Source organism: Amblyomma mixtum, chromosome 7 (genome assembly GCF_055824585.1).
Source record: "Amblyomma mixtum isolate Tamu chromosome 7, ASM5582458v1, whole genome shotgun sequence".
Classification (NCBI taxonomy): domain Eukaryota; kingdom Metazoa; phylum Arthropoda; class Arachnida; order Ixodida; family Ixodidae; genus Amblyomma; species Amblyomma mixtum.
Window position 1 is genome coordinate 50,072,316 of NC_143018.1, and position 22,847 is coordinate 50,095,162.

Genomic DNA, 22,847 nt, shown 5'->3' on the forward strand with positions numbered 1-22,847 from the left:
AACGTGTGGGATTTTGTCACGAGAAACCACGATAGTTGCCGCACCTCAGCCTATTTAGATAGCGTTTCAATTGGCGAGTAGCCGAATCTGGGAGTTGTTGACAATGCTACTCTACTTGACACCGTTAGCAGCATTATTTGCTGCAGAGATATTCCGTTAAGCCGCTATAAACCTGACGTAACTCTTGCCGCTGTCACATGCACTAAGAATCCTGTGCACATACTTCAGTTTTGCCGTGTTATGTTGTTTTTGCACTTTTCACTGTGGAATGGCTTTACAGTGTGTGCTTTTCTGCTGTTTCTGTTCTGTTTTTCGCTTATATGTTCGCGAGTGACGCTCTTGTGCGATTGTTCCTTTACCTGTTTGCTGAGAATTGTCGTCACTGATATCCTTTTGCACTCCATTGCCAAGTTTGTTTTTTTTTCTTCCAGCTTCACTCTTGTCAAGAACTCTGACGTACTTTGGCCAACTTCTGTTTTTTTTTTTACTTTATTTTTTAATTACTGTGCTGTTTGTAGCGCATGCACCTGTTCTTTCTCATTTTAATTTAGAACTGAATCGTGAAACCTGATTGTCTTGTAAGGTCGAGCAGTTCTTCCATTGACTGCTTGGGCATCCCCCCCCCCCCCCCCCCCCCTCCCTTCGTGTTCAGGGGAACTGCACTGCCTGGCTGTTTCTCGCGAAGTAAACCGAAATCAGCTAAACAATACAGGCAACATCTTGCATCAGCATATCTGCAGCAAGGCAGGCGAGGTCATGCTAACAATTGTGCATTGTGCGCACTGCTCGAAGGGTGTAATGTGTGTTGTTAAGACAGGCTGAAAATGCCAAGTGCTGTCACCACCTAACAGCAGAAGTGAAAAAAAAAGAGGTAATAAAAAAACAATAATAATACGCAGAAAAGAAAGAAGGCCTTGGAAGCACAGTTGTTAAGAGTGTTTTGTTGTTGCTTCGAATTGATGGTCACGAAGCGACGTGCATTGTTCGTGGTGTTGTACATAGTTGCCCTTGTTATGTAACTTTCTTCTTTTTGCGTGGCCCTGGAACAATCTGCGCACAGCCTTAGCTTTAACCCTGTGCAACCTGCTGCATTAGAATAATGTTGGCTATCTCTCTTGTCACACAGATGCACTGGGCACCCTTGTTTGATTCATTTCTTTTTCCCCATTTCTTTTCTTGTTTTCGAAATTCGCTGCGTTGGCAGTGGTTCCGAAGAATGCGTCGGCTTTCGAAATAGTCAGCCAACCTTATAGGCGCACGTGGGGACGTCATTGTACACCTGTCTCACCTTTACCGGCCAGCACTATAGCTCTTCTTCTCTGAGAACTTGTTTGGCTGGCTTGGAGTTGATCTTGCACGGATTGTTCGTCCTGTAGTACCACTGTTTCTGAGCTTGTAAGTTTCCATTCATTGCCTTGTCGTTTTGTTACGTAGGGGAGAATATGGTTAGGTAGTTTAGTGTTACATTGAGGACTGGCATGGAAGTGACTGTTGCATCTGCTTGAGTATTGTTAAATGGCTGTGAACCAAAAAGAGAACAGCTTTCCCTCTCATTCCCTTTCCGCCACTTCTCGATTACGGCCAATTCTTTCCCTTTCTTCTCTGTGCCATTCCGCAAAGCTGAATCAGCTAACTACCCTAGGTTCTGCGCTCGGTGGGCTCATTGGGACTCGCCTGGAAATGCACTCATCAGACGTTTGTAGCATGAGGATGGGTGGCCCTGATGAGTATATTGAGCCCAGCATCTAGCTGGTGTACCAACTCAGCTGAGCAGAATGGCCAGCTGAAAGCATATGGCAAGAAACAGTTGGCCATCGACCTGAACTTGGTTTAAGGGAGGAGAGATACTCAGTTGTGCAATAACTTAAGAATATACCCTAAGGCTGAGTAGGTATTAATGAGGGAGTAACCACAGCTTATAGCTACCATATTTCACGGTACATCAGTCAGGCGTTATTTAGGCGTCGTGTCCACACGCAACCCAGACTATTTTATATTCTCTTGTTGAAGGCAAACTTCCACCTTTGAATTGTGCACCCTAGACATTTAAACCCTGTGTTAAAGTCTGTGGCTTCATCTCTTTCATCTACAGTGAAATGTGTAGACGACAAGTAAAGATGAACTTCTGGACATTTTATGGTGGATCGAAGGAGTACCTTTTATTTTTGCATGCTCTCTTTTACACTGCTTGTGAATTATGTAGTATAAATTGTGAAGTGTGTAAATAAGTTAGTGTTTAAACGATGCTCCAATTTGCCTTGATGCCCAAAGTCAAAGTGCCATTTTCTTGTCCGTATGTAACTATTTTTATGAGCAAGTAGTGCGCGAAATGCTCTTGTTAACTGTAGATGCTGGAAATCATGCATCCGATTGGAGAAAGTTGAACGATTTGAGCGATTCATGTCGGTTGCCAATAGAGGTGTCACTGGGAGTGACTTCTCCAGTGTTCAAACGGATGTGAACTCTAGCGAGCAGCACTATCGAAGCAAATTGCTGGCATGATTGTTCCATGATGGCAGAGAAAGCTTTAGAGAGGAGGAGGAATTTGTGACCAGAGGATTTCAGAAAATGGTTTATGGGAGGGGTTTAACATCCCAAAGTGACTCAGGCTGTGAGGGACGCCATAGTGGAGGGCTCCAGAAATTTCGACCACCTGGGGTTCTTTAATGTGCACTGTCATCGCACAGAACACGGGTCTCTAGAATTTTGCCTCCATCGAAATTTGACCGCCTTGACCGAGATCGAACCCACGTCCTTCGGGTCAGCAGCCGCGCACTGAGCCGCCGGGGCGGTCATTTCAGAATATGGAGAAGGTGTACTTTTTACTTGTCTGCTGGCAAATTAATGTTATTGTTAAAATGGCTTCCTCATTTGTGGGCTTAGGTGAAACTGCTACGGTTTGAAGGCGGCGTGAAGCTGCAGTAGCCTACATTGATATGGCATGTACTCAAGTCATCATCAGGTACAAGAAGTTGGTGAGGGTCGTCAACAAGTTCGATCTCTTAATGCCTCTGTACCCGTTGTGCAAAAATAAGGAAATGGCCGGAGTGAGTCATCTCACTTTTCGTTTTATCTTCTCTTATTACATTTGGTTGCAGTACCTCAGAGATGAATGCAAAGTGGAATTGTCAGAAAAAAACTGACAAGCGTTAGATTTGCTTGCTTTTCAGACTGTTATCAATATTGTAGATGCAATAAAAATTGGCTCATGTGGTAAAAATTTTGCTTTATTGCATTATTGTATTCACACTGCACTTCCAGCAGGTTTTCTAATCATGGTTTCTGCAATGTGAAATTTTACCTCTCAGCAGATTTAAGTGATGCCTGAAAGGTGCAGCTTATGTACGGTGAAAAATGAGGCGTCACCACTCGTTATATTTTATTGTGCCCAGTAAGTGTGCTTTAAAAAAAATAAATAAACAGTGTTTAAGAGAGGGAAAAATTTTTTTTTTTTAAATGGTGCCATATGTGCAAAAGCACATAATCTTGCCACGGCCAAACTAAATGCAGCAACGCCACGTTTAGTTTGGAGTGTAGCGACTCCCTGATGTGACAGCAAATCAGCATGTTGAAAGGGTCTCCTGAACATGTGGTACCACTAATCTTAGCTTCGAGAAACAGGGATCTCATTTCATCACTGCCTTCTTATCATGGATGTATCATTAATAACTGTTTACACGGCGGGATCTGATGACGCACTATCATCTTTATGATACAGCTTTTGCTCCCGAAGGCCATCACCTCCTTGCAGAGCATCAATCATTTGTAGTCATCACAGCCTGATTCATCATGGACATGGTGTAGCGTCTTTATATAAGCAGCTGCTTTTTCAATGCTGGCGGCAGTGTATTTGTTTGATGTGGCTTGTGCTTCGCATATTTAGCACTGCATAAAATGAAGGATGGCAGCAGTGATGGCATAGAGGTAGAGCATCTGCCTCGTGTGCAAAAGGAGCGGGGTTCGAATACCAGTGCCGCGCAATTCTCCACTGGGTTAAAAAAAAAAAACCTCCGTGTGTCGATGGAATTGCATAACCAGGCCTAGGGTGCGGCCTGAACGCGGTGCACTCCCTCACCAGGACTGGATTTGGCCACCCTGGTGTAGTACTTGGCCGCAGCCTTCTATGAACAAACCAGTTAGCCCTCGGCCCTGAGTCCCCAGCGGCTTCGGACAGGCCGCCATTGGAAACTGAACCAGCCAAAGAAGTTTGCGGGGATTCGGTGATCACAGCTGGCAAAGGACAGGGTTAGTTGGAGGGACATGGGAGAGGCCTTTGCCGTGCAGTGGGCATAGTCAGGCTGATGATAATGATGATGATGATGAAATTGAAGGACACTGAAGGTTTGTGGGGCAGCTGAGTAAAAGCCTCAACAACACTTTGTCAGCTTGTGATGCTGTTTGTTCAGCTATGTACGGGACATAATTTCAGGTGACTGTGTCGTGTACCGGTGCTCATCCGCATCATTCACGCAAACCTTTGGGATAACTGGGCTGAAGAGCGAGCTTCACTGGTGTCGAGTGCTAATGACCTGTGATTGTTAGCAGTTTAATGTTGCATCTAATATGGATGTGCACCTGTGTGTGTTTGGAAAGGAAGTTTTTTATACTTCCTCTTTCTTTCTTTTTCTTCTTTCTTTGGAAAGAACTTGAAAAAAAAAATCTTGCATTTTGTCTCATTGTCCCTCTTTCCCTTTTCATTTCTTTCGTGCAGAGTGGACAAGCAGAATGATGAGCTGGCGACAACGGTTGGTCAGCGGTCCAAGTCCAACTTGGCAGGCCTGCAGTTGGACGACCAGCTGCCGGGAGGTAAGCTATGACTGTTCTGTACAGTAGTCGGTGACCGGCGACCGTTAGCGTTTTGTTAAAGTCCTGGAAGTGGATGCCATCACTCTGCTTGCAGGCAGACCGGAAGGAAAGAAGTGAATCGGCGTGGCTTTTGTGAATACTTCGTGTTTCCTGTTGACTTTTGCTTGGGTGTCAAGTGTCAGTTAACTCGGGGCTGAATTGGGGCCATTTTTCTGTTCCGACTTTCTGACGCATGCCGATTGGGCGAATCCTGGCCGTGGCATCAGTATTGCCACTTTGTGCCTTATATCTAGGGGAAGAAAATAATAATAAAACTAATTTAACGGTTATGGCACTTGAATGCAGATGGTTCGTCCTCACCGATTTTGAACACGAGAAACTCTTTGAAAGGTTCCTGTGTACAGGCGTTTCAAAACATGAAAATTACTATGAAGCCTAGTTTATGCATTGCACAAGCACGCAGCCGCGGATAGAATTGCGTCCATTGCACTCTCAATGCCGGCAGGTACCCCTCTGCCAAAAGTAACGGAGCAACAGGTTTTTGTTTCTAAGCCGTATAACGGAGCATTTACGGCACCCCTGAAGACCGAAAGGTGTCAGAACATGGGGTCAAAGGTTCACCTTACTTTACACAGATTCATAACTTTACACAGATTCATAGCTTAAGGGCTGCCATAGGTGCTTGGCTGCGAGGCTAAGAAACAATCCACCGTTGCCAGGTTACTTTTGGCCTGGTTACTTTTGGTTTTGGGTTACTTTTGGTTTTGGTAGGCCGACGCAGTGAGGAAATTCGAGTTTCTAGTGTTTACAGTGTTCCGAAAACTATTGGGGCGACTGGTGCATTGAGGCTGACCTTGAATAACCATCAGAACTAATGCCCTCTTCCCACCCTTTCTTCTCTCCACCCCCTCTCCTCCCCTTTCCCGCTCCCTCCTTCCTGGGTGGTGCAGGATGCCTTGTAGGGGCAGGATCCGGGGACGAGGCACAGGCATTGGTTGGTGTCGGCAGCAGCACAAGCAGCAGCAGTGGCGGGAAAGCGGAGCAGGATGTCGGGCATCCTGTTCACCATTGAACAGATAGAGCTGATCCGCAGGCTCCGGGCCTCGGGCATCACCCGGGAGCAGGTGAGTGGTGCCACTCGTGGGCTCCGTCCTGTGTGTGCGTGTTGATTTTCCTTGGGGGGTGCTGGAATGGAGGCGTAGTGGTTTCAGCATCCATTTCCTATGCCGGAGGTGCTGGTGTTTGATCCCTAGAACCACCTGTTAGTTCAGTGGGTACCAGCTTTTCCTTGTCCTGGTGCTCGGATTGTCCAGGATGAAATGCTCGGGGAATCTGGTCTTTGAACCCACCTTCTTGCTTCTGGTGGGTGGCGGGATCTCTCCTTCCTGAGCTCAAAGCAGTACAGCACCTTCAGGTTCAGGTTCAACGGCCAGCCGTACCATTCAAAAGAACCCTGCAAGTGACAAAAGTTGCTTTTAATTGGTGCTGCACCTGTGCAAGTGGTAGGGCCGTTTTGCTCGCTGTAGTTGGGATCAGGAAGTGCGCGGAGAATTGCTCTTAATCCCGTCGGCCCCGACTGCTGTTTGTTCACTTCTCTCTCTCTCTCTTCCCGACCTCTTCTCTGTGTGGGGCAGGTGATGCTGGCCTTCGAGCAGCTGGATCGGCTCGACATGGAGCTGGGCAGCACGGCACCTTGTCCCGTGATGCCCGCGCTGATGCCGCGCGGGCGGGGCCCCAGCTATGGAGGAGGGGGAGGGGGTGACTCGCAGCACGGGGGAGGAGGATCGGGGGGACACAATGGGATGCTGTCTTCTTCGGCGGCCGCCAGGGCGTACATGGCAAGCAGGGAGCCGCCGCAGGTGGGTGCAATCTCCCGCTTTCTTCTGTCCTTGAATGTGGAGTGAAGCATGCTACTGTGAGCTTGGCAAGCATAAGTACAGTTTTCTGGAGTTGGAGGTGTGAATAAGGGTAACGGAGCCTTGGCCGGTATGGAGGTGACATCAGAGAGGTGCTATGCACCTTTCTATGCTTGCTTAGGGAGACCAGTCATTGTGAAATTCCACAGGAATTAACTGCCATCGTGCGTTGCATGTAGCACACTTGTTACGAAGTGCTTTGAGTGCATTTTTTTTCATCCGAAGAACGTAAGACAAGGGACAGACAGGAAAGAAGGACGCAAAAGCCTGAACGTTTGCCTGAGTTGGTCAGACATGTTTGAGTGACAACTGGTGCAGTGGAAAGCGATAGGGACATGACGGTGGCAGACACGGAGGGCTTCGTGTGCCTGGTTTTCGCATCCCTGTTGTTTTCTACTGCACCAATTGTCGTTGAAGAAGGAGGCTGGCATGGGCACGGATTCGTGTGGTGACTTACGTACTCATTACTTCAACCCTGTGGGCCCCGGGCAGCATTGGCGAGCGTGGCCTGCTTTGCACCAGTTGCAGAATGCCTCGTCCAATGACTCGGCCACTGGAGACTGTGGGCCCCACAATGGCGAGAGTGTGGCCTCGCCGCCCACGACGACGGCAGCAGCCGGCAGTGGAGCCAAGCTGCCGAGCGAGCTGACCATCACCCCAATCTTGGCCAACGCTTCGCCCCAGGGTGGCGGCGGTGGTGGTGGCAGCGAGGACCACGGAGGCTACGGAGGAGGAAGCGGAGGCGGGGGTGGGGGAAGCGTGCCCAACATGTATCCGTCGGGCGTGGTTTCCATGCCGTACCTTATGAACCCTCACGACTTCCTCCAGGAGGAATCTGGGGACATCGACGACCTGAAAAGGTCAGCGTACCCACTCCTCCCACCGTAAGATTTGTTCCATCCCTCACCGTACCTCTCTCTCTCTCTCTCTTTCTCTCTCGCTGAATTTTAAGCCTTCGAATATCTCTTGCTATGTTGGGGCATGCAGCTAATCTTTCTCTGCTCACTTCTGTGCATGAGTTGGCGAGCCCCAAATGTAGAATTCTTGGTTAAGAAAGGAATGGTGCGATACTCTAGCATATTTGTTTGCATGATGAGTGCACTTTTTTTTTTTTTTTGCCAGAAAACTTCGTGCCAGCCTCAAAGGTGCATTTATATTGAAGCATAAACTTTGCGCTACTCCCAGTTGAATTTCCCTCAGTCTAGTGACTCATGTTGCGCGTCCATTTATTGTGCAAGTGCATTCATTATGCAAGTAAATGTGGTTGATAATTAGGTTGAAAAGAAAGGTTGAAGATTCCGGTCACTGACCCAAGTCTTTTGTGGGATGATTAGCATTTAGGAATCACATACTAGCTCCTTGTTCACTCTGTGAGCTGCTGTGGATTGCGGTCATTTGAATATATAGCACATTACATTCTGTTCAACAGTCAGTAACCGGCAAGTTTCTTTCTTTCTGGTTCGGCAGAACACAGAGTAGTTTTCATCAGTAGAGAATTTTTAGAAGACTGGATTATAGATTTCTTTACCTCACTGTTGTAGCCGCAATCTTCAACCTTTCCCTATCTCGGCCACAGCGGTCGAATTTCGATGGAGGCAAAATTATAGAGGCCCGTGTACTGTGCGATATCAGTGCACATTAAAGAACCTCAGGTGGTCGAAATTTCCGGAGCCTTTTGCTACGACGTCCCTCGTAGCCCGAGTTGCTTTGGGACGTTAAACCCCCATGAACCTAAACCTAATCTTTTATTTTGTTTGTATGTTTATCTACTCCTGGCCAGACAAATTTTGATGACTCCCTGACAGTAATATCAGATTAGCTAGAAAAGGCAGGCCAGATTAACTCGCTGCAGTGGGCTTAACATCTGTGGAATTTCTGTGCTTGAGCAAGAGGAGGTTGTGGGGCTTAATGCCCGACTTCGGTGACAGCATATCCTTTGAGGTTAATGTTATAAAACAGCTGCATGTTGACCTGTCATTGAATATTAAGGGTTCCACCCTGGCAGTAGCTGGAATTACACTGAAGCTCTGCACTGCAATATTGCTCGTATCCCACGTTGCAGGTTTGGGTCATAAAAGTGCTTTAGTTCTTTGATCTACGTTTAACTTTCTTTTCCTACGCGTGTTACTTTGTGTTTGTCCAGGGGCTGAGGCTAGTGGTCATTTCTGGGGTCCTTCTCTCGTTGTGTTCAAAACCTTCCTTTTGTGACCCGACCCTTTTTCGAGGGGTGCTCATTCGGCCTTGGGTTTTTTTCGCTTAGACAACAACACGGGCTGAAAACGTTTGGGGATCGTGGCTCAGTCGTGTTGCAGTGGTGGCATGGGGCGTGTAATTGCAGGGAACACGTTAGTGATGGGCTGTCAGTGTACCAGATTGTATTCCTAAAGAAGGCAAGCGTAACAGAGAGTGGCAGAGAGTCAGGTGAACGGATGGTGTTAGAAAGTTTGCGGGGACACGGTGGATGTGAGTGGCATAGGACAGGTTTAAATGGACGTCACTGGGAGAGGCCTTCTTCCTGCGTTGGATATAAGTGGGTCGATGATGTAAAATTACGAAAGGGGCCAAGATGCCTGTAGCGAATGTCTTGCGATGCTCGCGGTAGAGTGCAGATCTGCTTTCGTCAATTTTTCTAAAAAAAAAAAAGCAGCTAAGATGGGGCGTGGGAGCGGTCAGGGCACGACATTGTCAGTGTGGTCCTTTTATGATCTGCCAGTGTCGTGTTCTCTCTTCTCTCTCGTCCCACCTTTTGCGTTTGTTTGTAAGAATGGAGTCCTTGCAAAGCTCCCTCGTAGATTAATGCTATTGTTGGGTAACTGCGCGTAAGCCTAGGGATGCTCCAAGTCAAGTGTGGGTTCTGTGTTGTGAGCAAAAGTTAAAAGAGTTAGATGCTGGGCTAGTTGGATTTGTGACAAATTATACATATTTGCAGCGCAACCGAGCAAAAGTTACTACTACAAGAAGTGGGAAACTAGAAGATGAGGGACATATATACATGTACTTTTCTTCTCAACACTTCCCTCACACCACTGCAGTATAGGTGTTTTAAAGTGAAATGTCTCATAGACAGAACGGAAGGTATGACCTGGCAAGCAACTTTTGCCTACAAGTACGAAGAACTTCAGTAGCGCTATGGTTTTGTGGTATAGGTTCTTATCCTTATCTAGTTGCGATTCAGGGCAGTGTCATGGCATGCTGCGCAAGAAGATAACGTAAAGACCATGCTGCAAATGATTCATTTGCTTGTAAAATGTTAGGAAGCAGCTTCTGATCTTTTTTATTTTTTTGAGGTACTTGGCAATTTGGCAAAGCACATGTGCCGTTGTCTGAGCATGATCCTTTTCGCTCTGTAATGGTTGCATGCAACTCGGCCTGCCCAGCATTTCCTTGTGATGTAATGGGAATGCCTTGTTGTTGGCACTGTGTTCGACACACGTCCGTATTCTTTGCGCCTGGGTGCCCAACAAGAGTCGGGCCTCTCTCTAGCTGAAGACTGTGCCGTTGCATTACTGCCTGTGTGTGTGCCTGTGGCTGCTTTCGCTGAACTGTGGCGGCGCCCTCTTTTTCAGGAAAGGGGAAGCGGCCATCCTCTCGGAGATCCGGAACTTTGTGATGCGCTATAACATCAAACAGACGATGATCGCCGAGATGACCAAGCTCAGTCAGGCGTATGTGAGCCGCTTCTTCCGCGGCGACATCGCCGACATGTCGGAACGCACCAAAAACACCTTCTACATGTGGTACCTGACCTGCAAGAATAACCCCTGGAAGCTAGGTGAGTGTGAGAAGGCCAAAGACTAGCCGACTAGCCAGTTACCTTTTTTTAAATGTAGCATAGTATGGGACAAACTTGACAGTGGATGATAAGGTACAGAAACAGGCTTGACAGGCACTTAGCAGTAGTTTCTGTCCCTCCTCATTTGTTGTGACGTTTGCACTCTGCTCTGCTATGCGCGAGAAAACACCACCTAGCCCAAGTCAAAGCCCTTTCTCTTCTATTTTTTTTCCCCGATATTTTGGCAAAGGAACTTTTGAGCTATGAACACTTTTAGAGGTGTCATAATGTAGGTTTTGGGAAGTGAACATAATGAGAATTATAGTTGTATACAACTTACGTCTGCAGTTAACCTCCGCCCTCATTCAGTCTCCGCGCACAGAATTTCTTCACGACGAATACATAGTCTGCTGTTCAAACGTTCATTGCTTAAACAATGTTTCTTGTTACCTAAACAAGAAGCTTATCACATGAAAAAAAAATTATGAGTGCTAGAATGTTAATACTTGGAATGTTTGATAAAGTCAAACATTAAAAAGCTGATGTCATTTACTGTTGTGATGGGCCAGTGGAGTAATGCTGTGTTAGCAACTGCTGTTTTTTTTTTTTTTAGTTGCATCCTACTATAAGTAAACATAATGAAATTACTAAAAATTATTTTGACCCCTTGATTTTGATGTCAAGCTCAAAGTGGTCTTAGACAACATTGAACCAGTGGCTTGCGCGGTAGAAGCCCGATGTACACACGGTTCAACCACAGAGAAGTAGAGCTGTATGAGCTCCAACGTGTGCATAGCAACAATGACATTGGATTTCAGTGCGCCTCTTTTCTTATTTTCTTTCTTTCAAGCCACTCGCTGCATTGTATGTACACATTGCAAATGTGGAAGTTTTTATTACACACTGTAGAAGTTTGGCGGTGAGCCTGATGACGATGTGCTCATTTTGTGTCACCCACCGCGCAGCGCAACTGTGCCCCAACTCTGGCGTCAAACGAATGGTCTCCGAGACGGGTGACCTGATCCCCCTCAAGCGAGAGCGCTTCACCTTCAAGTCGGCACATCTGGCCGTCCTGGAGCGGTACTACGAGCGTGACCCGTATCCTGATGCGCAGACGCGAGAGCAGATCGTTGAGGAGTGCAACGAGGCCGTCGAGCGACCGGGTGAGCTCTCCAGGCAGCCCACATTGCCCTTCGCCATTTCTTCTTCTTCTTCAGCTCTCTGCTGATGCAGTAACAGTTGCATCATCACCCGCTCTGTTTTGGGAAGTCTGACCGTGTGTGAGAGGCCAGCTCTCAGCACCTTGGTTTTCATTTTTTTTTTTAATATTGCTACTGGCATTATTTTGAGACTTGCTGTGCGGCGTATGTTGGGCCTTCTTTCGGAAATACCTAGGAACACCTTGTTCAGACTCTTACCTGAATCGACTTGCTTGTATTGCGGTGTTGGTCTGTAGTTTGTTTGCAAATTCAGGCAAAGACATTGATTCAGGGCTCTGTGCCTGCAGTTTTGATGATAGCAGAGACGGAAATAACTGCCTTCTTTCTTACACCTTGAATGCTAGCTCTTTGTTGATGAAGCTGCTCATAGCAACGGTACTTTTCAGTGGATTTTAGCCAGTGGTGAAGTCTGGGGACAGTGTTTGTGTCATTGACCAGAATAAATAGAAAACAGCTGTGTCTGTGGCTAGGGTTTATATTGGTTCTATATGACTTCACATTGGAGAGCATTATGTTAGTTGCCGTCTCTTGCTAGTAAGATTAAATCTAGTCGTGTACTTTCTTGAACCACAGATGTTCTTAGGTTTTGCGGGCTTAGGCTCATGTTGGTGCCTATTCTCGAAGAATTTACTGCATTAAAAATTAAGAAAGATGTAGCAAGTCTCGCGTCCTTTCATTCTGCTGCAGTGGTGTAAGCTTTCCCTGCAAATGTTTCAGTTCAGATTTCGAATTTTAGCTGGAATTTATTTTTACTGTAAGTAGAAAGGTGCTGTTGGTTAAACTGATGGCACCATTGGCATCTGTACTCTCGCACATCTCTGCCATGCAGCAGCTGCTATAAACTAAAGCTTTGTCGTTCTCTTTTGGGTGGTAGTGTGGTAAAATTGGTGGTGAAATCATTTATGTAGCAAACCCATTCACTGGCTTTCCACGATACACTTTTGATGCGGGTACAGTGGGAACAGAATTTCAGATTTAGCCCATGGTTGACAGAGTGAGCCAAGTTGCTTTAATTGGGGGGTGGCTTAGTGAGCAATTTCAAGCCAGTTTGGTGAAGTGATGATTGTTGGTGTCTTGCCATCTGCAGAGCGCCCTCTGACCGAACGAGAAAAAGTGAGCCTGCCCGTGGTAAACAACTGGTTCAACAACCGCCGAAAAGAGGCAAAGAAACAGCTCAGGCAGCAACACGGTAAGTGCACAATGGAGCCTTAACGCGAACCCTTTGGGGCAGGTATTCTTTCATGGCAGCGTAGGTGCTTTTTTTTTTTACTGCGTTAGCAGTATATCCCCCTTTCGGTGAAAGAGCTGTGGTCTGCCTGTCTGTTTGTCTGCGTGTGTGTTTGCCTGTCAGTATGTTGTCATTCAGGGGGTTCTAGCATTAGGCACCCAGCTGTTATTTCCAGTTCTTTTGCCCTAGGCAAGATGAAAACTATAGAAGTCCATTTACTTCTCTGTCAGCTGTCGTTTCTGTTTGAAACACAGCACTGCTGTAGCTCAAAGAATTTTACCATGGTACTAGGTAAAATGGTACAAAGTAAAACTACGTTTCGATTCGTTCCACTACAGCGTTGACAGAACGGACGGCAGAGATAGCGCACGCGAGTCGGAAATTTTGGCGGCAGGGGTGACGGGCACACGGGCGGTGGTTCGATCACGTGCCGGTCACTTGCTAGGCAGCCGCTGACGCTAGACTTATTCGCTGTCCCCAGATTGCGCGGCTTGAAGAAGCGCGGGTGATTCAAACTCATTTTAGGTGTAGGCGTTTCAAAAGATCAAAATTTAGCGTGTTTTGAAATTTTTTTCTACTTGTTAGTTGCATTTTGAGCCATATGTATACAAAAACTGCTTCTTATAACCGTTACAGTGTCAAATTTTGAATTTCTTGTTTTATTATACAAGTAGAACTGCCATAGAAATAAAGCATGGCCAACCAAACTTTTCTTTCACTTCGTTATATCCGATAATTCGCTGTGTCCGTGTTTGTTGTAGCGAGGTTTGACTGTAGTTCTGAAGGGGCCATTCTTCCAGCTACAGTGTAGCACGTTGTAGCTGTATGGTTCAGCGAGTATTTGGCTTTTCTACCAAAATCTGAACAGTTTTAGCAGTCCTTACTTTCTATAACAGTATCTGGTTACCACAGTCGAGTTTTCACATCGTTGTCCACATTAACACAACATATATGCATTGGTCCCAGTGGGCTCTGTGCATTTTTATCCTGTCTGTTGCCCGAACATCGAGTGTCTGTATTTATGAGGCATAAATCTAATGAAATATTTTCATCCCTGGAAAAATTGCCTTTGATTCGAGTCGTCCATATTAACGGGGTCCATATAAACGAGGCACGACTCTAATGCTTTGTGGGAAACTGTACGCTTACTGTGCCCATCATTTTTTGGCGATAGTACGAAGTACTTTTAACAGTAACCCTGGTTTTCAGCAACGTCCTTGTTTTACACAAATTCTTGAGCTCCATCCCCACTTTCTATGTTTGGAAGCTGCTGAGTAGCGCGTTGTGGTAATGTTACAGCACCATCAACTAGGATGGGCAGTCCCTGCAGAGCAGTCACTATATTTCTCAGCACTTGCGCTGCTTGTCTTCACTGTTGAAGACCTTCTATTCCACAGCATAATGTTGTGCCCTACAGGCAAAAATTATGAAGTTGATCAATTAATTTCAGCTCATTGTGTTTCGATTTCACTATATCGTAGACATGATGTCCTCCTTGCCATACAATCCACCTGTACGGATAGCACTGCCGTATTCATCACAGCTTTTAAAAGAAAAACCTGTATAGACTTGAAAGAAAACATCACGTATGTCCTGTTGGCCACAGAAATTACGACCAACAGCAAGCGAGTATCTAAGACCCAGCCATTGCAATAGCAGAAGCAGTTCTTCTTGCTTGCCTCATGCTTATTTAATGCTTTCTTGCCGATTTCGTGTTCACTGTGGTGTGAAGTGGAAAGGCAAGCTGTAGCTGCTTCCTCACATCTCCCGTCTCTTCCCCGACGCAGCGGCAGCAATGGCAGCGGCAGCATCAGCAGGAGGCCTCGGTGGGCTGGGAGGCGTGTCCGCAGCAGCTCTAACTGGCGGAGCCCACCAGAAGTCCCCCTTCTCAGTGGGGCCGCCCTTGTGGGGCGCGCCAAGCCTGTACCCGCAAGTGGGCAGCTCGGCCGCGGCCCTCGCGGCTGCACTTCCGTCGTGCGCTGCCATCCCCACCTCGTCGCCGCACGTGAGTGCGATATCCTTGATGACCCCGATCACGCAAGTGGTGAGAATGTTTCCAGTCACACGTGAGCCTAGGACAGGGATTCTCGTAAGACGGAAATCTCCGTTGATACAGTTGTGGAAATCTCCGTTGATACAGTTGCAAGCAGGCGGCCAAATGTCACATGAACGTGAGGTGCAGCACTGGCTCCACCTAGTGGCATGTCGGTGACTCTGCCTAGTGGTGTGCCACTGCCTAAACGCAGTGGTTTGCCGCTGGCTCCACCTAATGGCATGGAGTGTGCTCTCTACTCTGCGATTTACTGTCGGTTGGCTATTGGAGCGATTGAAAAACATAGCACTTGGGTCTGCATGATTAGGGAGAAATATTTGCTGAATAATGCATTGGGAATGTTAGCATTATTGCGTATGCAGCAAATCTGTGGGTGTAGTGACCTTATCGGCCACCAGGCGTCACCCATATCATTGTTATAATGTCGTAGTGGCCATGGCTATTAACATTATTGCGTATGCAGCAAATCTGTGGGTGTAGTGACCTTATTGGCCACCAGGTGTCACCCATATCATTGTTATAATGTCATAGTGGCCATTGCTGTTAACATTATTGCGTATGCAGCAAATCTGTGGGTGTAGTGACCGTATCGGCCACCAGGTGTCACCCATATCATTGTTATAATGTCGTAGTGGCCATTGCTGTTAACATTATTGCGTATGCAGCAAATATGTGGGTTTAGTGACCCTATTGGCCACCAGGTGTCACCCATATCATTGTTATAATGTCATAGTGGCCATTGCTGTTAACATTATTGCGTATGCAGCAAATCTGTGGGTGAAGTGACCTTATTGGCCACCAGGTGTCACCCATATCATTGTTATAATGTCATAGTGGCCATTGCTGTTAACATTATTGCGTATGCAGCAAATCTGTGGGTGTAGTGACCGTATCGGCCACCAGGTGTCACCCATATCATTGTTATAATGTCATAGTGGCCATTGCTGTTAACATTATTGCGTATGCAGCAAATCTGTGGGTGTAGTGACCTTATCGGCCACCAGGTGTCACCCATATAATTGTTATAATGTCATAGTGGCCATTGCTGTTAACATTATTGCGTATGCAGCAAATCTGTGGTTGTAGTGACCTTATTGGCCACCAGGTGTCACCCATATCATTGTTATGATGTCATAGTGGTCATTGCTATTGCTACTGATGTCACTACTGCTCTTGCCAGCATGCTGCTGCTACAGATATTGTGGCTTGGGACATAGTGAAGTGATGCAGTGCGACCATATATGGTGGCTGTCCGCACAATGCAGGTGGAAACGCCATCGATGCGGGGAGGTGGCAGCGACCAGGGAGACTCGGCAGGGCCAGAGGCAGACAGTGACCAGGGCGATACGGACACTTCGCAAGAGGAGGACTCGAGATCGCTCCCCTCGTACGGGCATGACTCGGAGCCGGCTGACTTCACCACCAACGACAACCTCAAGCCGGTCATCAAGCAGGAGTGAGTGAACTGCACCCCCCCCCCCCCCCCCCCCTCCCCATTGAGACTCACAGAACAGGAGAGAAGGGAATTTGGTGCTTTGGCAGCAGAATAGTAGGCACATCCAGCCTAAGTATGTTCTTTCTCAAACATTACCTGGGCTCACTGCTGCGTGCACCGGATGTCCACATACTTTAGGAACACAACATTTCTCTTTGCCTTCCTGGTTGTACCTCGCAAGACGGCGTAAAAACTATGTGCAACGTGTATGTACGCCATAACTGAAAATAACTCAAATATACAGTGCAGTCCACTTATAACGATACCACATATAACGATATATCGGTTATAACGATGGGTCGACATGAGAGTGTCATTTTATGCATTAGGTCTATGGGGAAAAAAAACATTTATAACGATAGGTTATTCACCGCATATCGGATATAACGATCAAAATATTGCCGTCCAAATGGCTTTTTCCGTGCAAAATAATCGTAACATTTGCGTTGCTTAGTTCCCTGAAACGAACGATGTCGAGACGAGGCGATGTTTACCTCCGTAAGTTCGTATCTGCCGCCATTTCCACGCTGCGCGTCCCGCGCCGCCCGCGCACCGGAGAGTACTTGAGTAGGCGCAGCGCGCCACAAGATGGCGCTAGCTGCTTCATGTGCGTCGGTCACAGTCGCTCCGAGAGAGAGAGAGAGAAAGAAAAAAAAAAACGACAAGCAAAGCAGCGGAGCGGTGGCGCCCGAGCCGCACCCACTCTCTCTCTCTCGCGATAGCAGGCTGACGCCGCCGAAGCAGCGTGCAACCATCGGTACAACCAGCCCAGTTCGAAGATGGCGCCGACAAAGCGTAAAGCTGTGTCGCTTGACACGAAGATGGATATCTTGCAAGACTCTCGACGCGGCTTCAAGGTGAGCGCCCTCGTGAAGAAGTATGAGCTCGCCCAGTCGACGATATCAACCATCTTGAAAAACGGGAGCACCGCGATTGTGAAGGCAGGAGCTATCAGCGGCCATGCCGATCAGCGGAAAAGGGTTAGAGACCCCTTGTACGCCGATGTTGAAGAGGCGCTTTACCAGTGGTTCATCACAACCCGCGCACATAATGTGCCTATTAGTGGGCCAATACTTGCCACCAAAGCGAAAAACTTCGCTTTTCTTCTGGGACGGCCAAATTTTGAGCCTGGGGGAGGCTGGATTCAGCGTTTTAAAGAGCGGCACGGAATCGTGTACAAAAACGTGGTAGGGGAAGCGGCGTCTTTGGACACAGAGGCAAAGGAGCAGTGGCTGCAGACAAAGCTGCCCAGCGTGCTGGAGCGCTACGCGGAGAAGGACATATATAATTGCGACGAAACTGCTCTGTTTTTTCAAATGTTGCCGTCGAAGACTCACGCTCTTAAAGGAGATCGATGCCCCGGCGGGAAGCACTCGAAACTTAGGGTGACCGTGTTGCTGTGCGTTAGCATGGACGGGAGCCATCGTCTCAAGCCTTTCATGATCGGGCGATCGAAGAAGCCAACGTGCTTTAGGAATCAGCACATCCCGGTCCGCTATCGCAGCAACAAGAAGGCGTGGATGACCCGCGACCTGTTCGAAGAATGGCTGCTCGAATTCGACAGTTTAATTGAAGGCCAAGGCAGAAAAGTAGTGTTGCTACTTGACAACTGTAGCGCACACAGCGTTAACCCGAAGCTAACATCTGTCGAATTGATGTTTCTGCCTCCGAATACTACGGCAGGCCTTCAGCCGTTGGACGCCGGCGTGATCGCCAACTTTAAAGTCCTGTATCGGCGGCGCATGCTGGAGTGGCTAATTTTAGCCATTGACCGCGCAGCTCCTGGCACGTCGGGTCATGCAGACGGGCCCCCTGACCTGAAGATCAGCCTTTTGAAAGCCGTGCGCTTCGTTTACAGTGCATGGTATGAAGTTAAGCAGTCAACCATATGCAACTGCTTCAAAAAGGCGGGCTTTGTGCGTCAGGACGAACTTGCCCAACCCACTGAGACCAGCACGGTGGAAGCCCCTGACATAACCGAGCTCTGGGAGCTCGTTCCTACTGGTGACACAGGTGGTGCGTCGATGGAGGACTTTTTGACTGCAGACAGTGCTGCCTCGTTCTGTGATGAGGTCACCGACGAGGCGATCGCCGAAGATGTGCTGTCTCGACAGACGGCAAAGTTGTGCGACGGTGGCGACGGCAGCAGCGACAGTGACAACGAGATTGACAGCGGCACCTTGATCCCGACCACGATGTCCACGGAAAGTGCACTGTCGTCGATCGACTCCTTAATTGATTTTATGCACGCTAAAGGATTGCCGCCAGTGTTCGCGCAGCAGCTGGAATCCATGCACACCGCGGTTGTGAAGCTGAAGCTGCCGCAAAAGCAACTGCAGATTTCGGACTATTTCGGCGCGCCTAACCCTTGACACGGTTACTGGCGCTAGAAATAAAGTGTTTTTCACAGCCTACTTTCTACATCATCTATTCTTTAGAGTAAGTAGCGAATTCAAGTTCGGAGCTGCAAAGGTATGTTCCGCGTTTTTTATTTTTTATATTTTTTTATAACCAGTCCAGATATAGCGATCATCGGTTATAACGATCATATTTTTCGTCTTTTTCGATATCGTTATAAGTGGACTGCACTGTACCTGAGAAGGGAGATACATGCAGAAGCTTTTATTCATAAAGAACCACAGAAATATGTTCTATTTGTTTGCTGCCAAGGTGGCCTCAGTACTACTAGCACAGCCCCGAAAGTGGTACTTGAAGCGGGTTCCAAATTCTCCGTCATGCCCCGTTTTTAGGCAAATAGGTGCAGCACTGTTGTTAGCGGAAAGCCCTTCTCACATTCCACCACAGATTCCTCCTGCCGACTCTGAATATCTCTTACAACAGTGAGCTTCTCCTGGATGGTCAACACTCGGCACTTCGCCCCAACAGGAGATGCTCTGAGGAGCGGTGCCACTTGGGAAGCACTGCACGTGGGAAGCACGCAGTTCAGGACAGTGGCAGCGATGGGAAAACATAAGCTGCTGCGCAACGCTACTGATGGCTGCAGCAATTGGAGGAAGGCAAAAGTTTGCTGTGGCTAGCTTGAGCCACGCAAACTGTGTAGAAGCCAAGTCGCACGACGGCGATAAGCGATACCTATGGCAATGGATACATCCGCACGGCTCGAACACGAGCGCCTCCGAACGGTGAGGTGGCAGTACGGCCTGGGTGACACCCCCAGTGGCAGGTTGGGAGATTGCCTCCTGCAAGGTTACGGGAATGCTTTTTCTCCAGTTATGTCCAGCGGCCCTCAAGTGTGCTTGTCATGCGCTATGCCACATCAGCATCAGTGCATCGCTGCTGTCTACGTGTTGGGAGCACCGGTGAAGTCTCCTTGCGATGCGTTTCATAGTTCAGGGCTGCTTTAAGGGGTACTGCTGCAGCCTGATACACAGTGATAAGTATACGCTGACCGAGACATTCACGAAAAGTCACTACCAGGGTGTCGAACCGGAATTTTTTCGGGTTCGGTTCAGGTTCGGGTTCACGCCTTTCGGGTTCAGTTCCGGGTTCGGCTCCAGAGCGACATTCCGTTCCGGTTCGAACCGCTCCGGATAGCGTCGAACCGGTTCAAACGGGTTCAAACGGGTTCAGACTATAAAAAATTCTAAACGTAGGTTTTTATTCAACCTTGTTTTGCTGTTTACTTTTCTTTGTAATATCAGCATATAAAACAGCACTGCAAAATTTACTCAATGCCAGATGTTTTACTCTCCGCGGCAAAAAGATTTAAATTTACTCAATAGCCGCGAAATCAAATGAACTCAGAATTAGTGTACACCGGCTACGTGTACTAGACTCTATCTTATAAGATACATAAAAAGAACTGATGGATTTTTCATCTACAAAACCTTGCAGCTTCAGCAATTTCGGAGTCCCCGTCAGGCGAGTAATAGGTCTCTCTTGAAGCTCGTGTCAATCGGGAATTTCTCTGGTGCAAAATGCTTAAGCGGGCGCCGTCAGAACCGCTGTATGGGCCCACTATGAGCGGAAGTTGCCTTGTATTTGCAGGTATATACAGCCAAGACATATTTCTGTCACCCCAAAAGCAGCTTGCCAGTCACCCCCCCCCCCCCCCCCCCTTTCTGGCACACCTGAAGCATATATCTAGAGGGTTTACCAAAAATATTTTATTTTCATCACGTGCTCTACATCGCCTTTGTAACTCGTTATATACATATGTCGACCACCTATAGCTCAGTTTCTTCAAAAACACAGCTAATCGTGGCTTGTCGCTAGTACAGCGTAAGATTAAGATTTTGGCCTATGCTGATGTCGTCTCCGTCTCTTGCTCTGATGAAAAGAATACGATAAAAAAGCAGGCTTGCATTGGTTGGGGCCACTTCGTGTCTGTACGGACACAAACTTGCGACGTCTTCTATGCGACGTTGCGTTGCGACAATGTTGCAATTGGTGCAATGCAAGGGGAGGACCGTAAATTCGTTAATTAGAACTTTTGTGACTTTTCTGGGGCGCTTTGAAAGGGAGCCCATGCGTGGACAGAATTTCATGCGACCTTGATACAGTATGGTGAGTATTTCGTGCAGTTTTTGTCCAGTAGCCTGTTTCATGATTTTTATTTTTCGAAACCTAAAATCACCGCTTCCTGGCAGCTGTGCTTATTAGGTGACTAAATGCTCATCTGTCTTGTCTATACATAGGCGTGAGGGAATTTCGTGCTGACACACTCGATTTCCTAAATATTCGCTTTTCCTTAAAATACCTGTACGGCTTCTCCAGAAGGCAGCTGGCAAACGTTCTGATCGATGATTACTTCCGCTACGTGCAGCCTTACCTAGCCTTTCTTGACGGCCTTATATTAAGGCGAGTACAGAGAATGTACATTCAATAGGCCCCAAAAACCTTTCTTAGACTTCAAACGTCGACCTTACGTGTTAGGGCATGCCGTCGAGCCAAGCGGACTTTTGTGCCATGATCAGTGAATTGCTACATCTGCAAGCAACGAGGAACTATTGAACAACGAAATTATTTGTGACGCTATGTTCGTTTGAGACATAGTTCGCTTCAGCAGTCTCTTGAAAAGGACATTGAGGTCATGCCTTATACTATAAGAGTTGTGCCAGTAATGACGGACACCGGAATTCCGGGTGAACATTTCCTGTTAATAAGACTGCTTAGTGTGTGAAGAAGCTGTATGCTTGATAAACACGCACAATCGCCACTTTCGTCTAGGTCACTGTTCAGAGAACAGTTCATTTTAGCTCAGAAAGTATGTGCTGCGAAAGTTGAACTTCCTGACTGATCGCCCTTTCTTGACGTGTGCGCCTTCAAGAATTTTTATGTGCGGGCAGAGCAAGGGAGTGATAGTGGCATGAGGCTGTGTGCCTAGGTCGCGGAATTCGACCCAGTCAAGTAAGGCAAGACGAGGTCAAGGAGGTTCCTGATGTTCCATGCGGCAACAATAAAAAGAATCTTTGAAGATGGCTGAGTAGCCTAAGGCATCAGTAAACGAAGTTTCTCTGTTGCGCCCGCCGCCACTGGCTCGATTCCCACTCAGGGTTAGAGAATTGTAGTTGGTTTCTTTACTACGTTAGCAGTTTAGTCCCCTTTTTCAAAAATTAAAAAATTTCCGTGTCGTGTGTGTGTGCGTGCGTGCGTGCGTCCATGCATGCGTGCGCTTAAGCATGTGTATTCACACGCGTGCACAATTCGGTCGGCGTACATCCGAGCACTCAGTGGCAAAAAATTGACAGACGGTTGCAATTGTTGGTAATGAGAAGTTTAAGCGCAACTCATCACACCCCACCTGGCATGTGGCGTATTACGCTGCTATAGCCACTCTTGGGGTCATCCCATGGCAGACACCTTCCAGGTGGCGTTTAATTCGCTCTGCTGCTTGGACAACCGATTACGCCGGCTACGCCGAATACGACGCGGAACGCTGGAACGGGCGCATAATAGCTGCGGTCTAAAATGCCCCATCTACCTGCAGCCGATCTACCTGAGGTGGAATGCTGTGAATGCTGTACGTGTGCCGTCGCAAAGCGTTCCACAAAAGAACGCGAAAATGCTAGAGAATCCTGACGCCGCGGTGCAATAACTTGTATTTGAGTCGTCGCGCCTGTGAACGGCGAGGTTCCAACAAATTAAAATTTTCGCTGGGACGCGCCGCTCAGTCGCCCATTCGCTTGCATGTGAACCAACCTTAAGCCTCTCGCCTCAGACACAAACAACCCGAAGCGAGGGTTCTCGCACAGCCTCCGCCCTCACTGTTCGACCACGTTTTTCATGTGGCATTCTGGGTAAAAGACACGCATTACGTTCGCTGCTATTGACGAGGGTGGCGCTGGTGACCCCTCTGATGGTTCGGTTGCAGTACACATAAGTACCCCGAAAGCT

General features: G+C 47.7%; 1 protein-coding gene across 3 annotated transcripts in view; it reads left to right on the forward strand.

Annotated features, from left to right (window-relative positions):
* Window positions 1-4,711: 4,711 nt before the first annotated feature.
* The window catches only part of LOC149336056 (uncharacterized), a 38,390-nt gene continuing 20,254 nt past the window's right edge, over window positions 4,712-22,847 (forward strand). Inside the window, exons 1-9 of one of the 3 annotated variants that reach the window (XM_089552541.1) lie at window positions 4,712-4,806; window positions 5,757-5,930; window positions 6,441-6,665; window positions 7,245-7,606; window positions 10,289-10,494; window positions 11,460-11,657; window positions 12,802-12,903; window positions 14,730-14,947; window positions 16,261-16,451. In XM_089552541.1, the coding sequence (XP_089408667.1) occupies window positions 5,853-5,930; window positions 6,441-6,665; window positions 7,245-7,606; window positions 10,289-10,494; window positions 11,460-11,657; window positions 12,802-12,903; window positions 14,730-14,947; window positions 16,261-16,451 (1,580 nt within the window). In that variant the 5' untranslated portion in view covers window positions 4,712-4,806; window positions 5,757-5,852. The remainder of the gene's footprint in view (window positions 4,807-5,756; window positions 5,931-6,440; window positions 6,666-7,244; window positions 7,607-10,288; window positions 10,495-11,459; window positions 11,658-12,801; window positions 12,904-14,729; window positions 14,948-16,260; window positions 16,452-22,847) is intronic. The other 2 variants (XM_089552543.1, XM_089552542.1) reach the window with 2 other exon arrangements.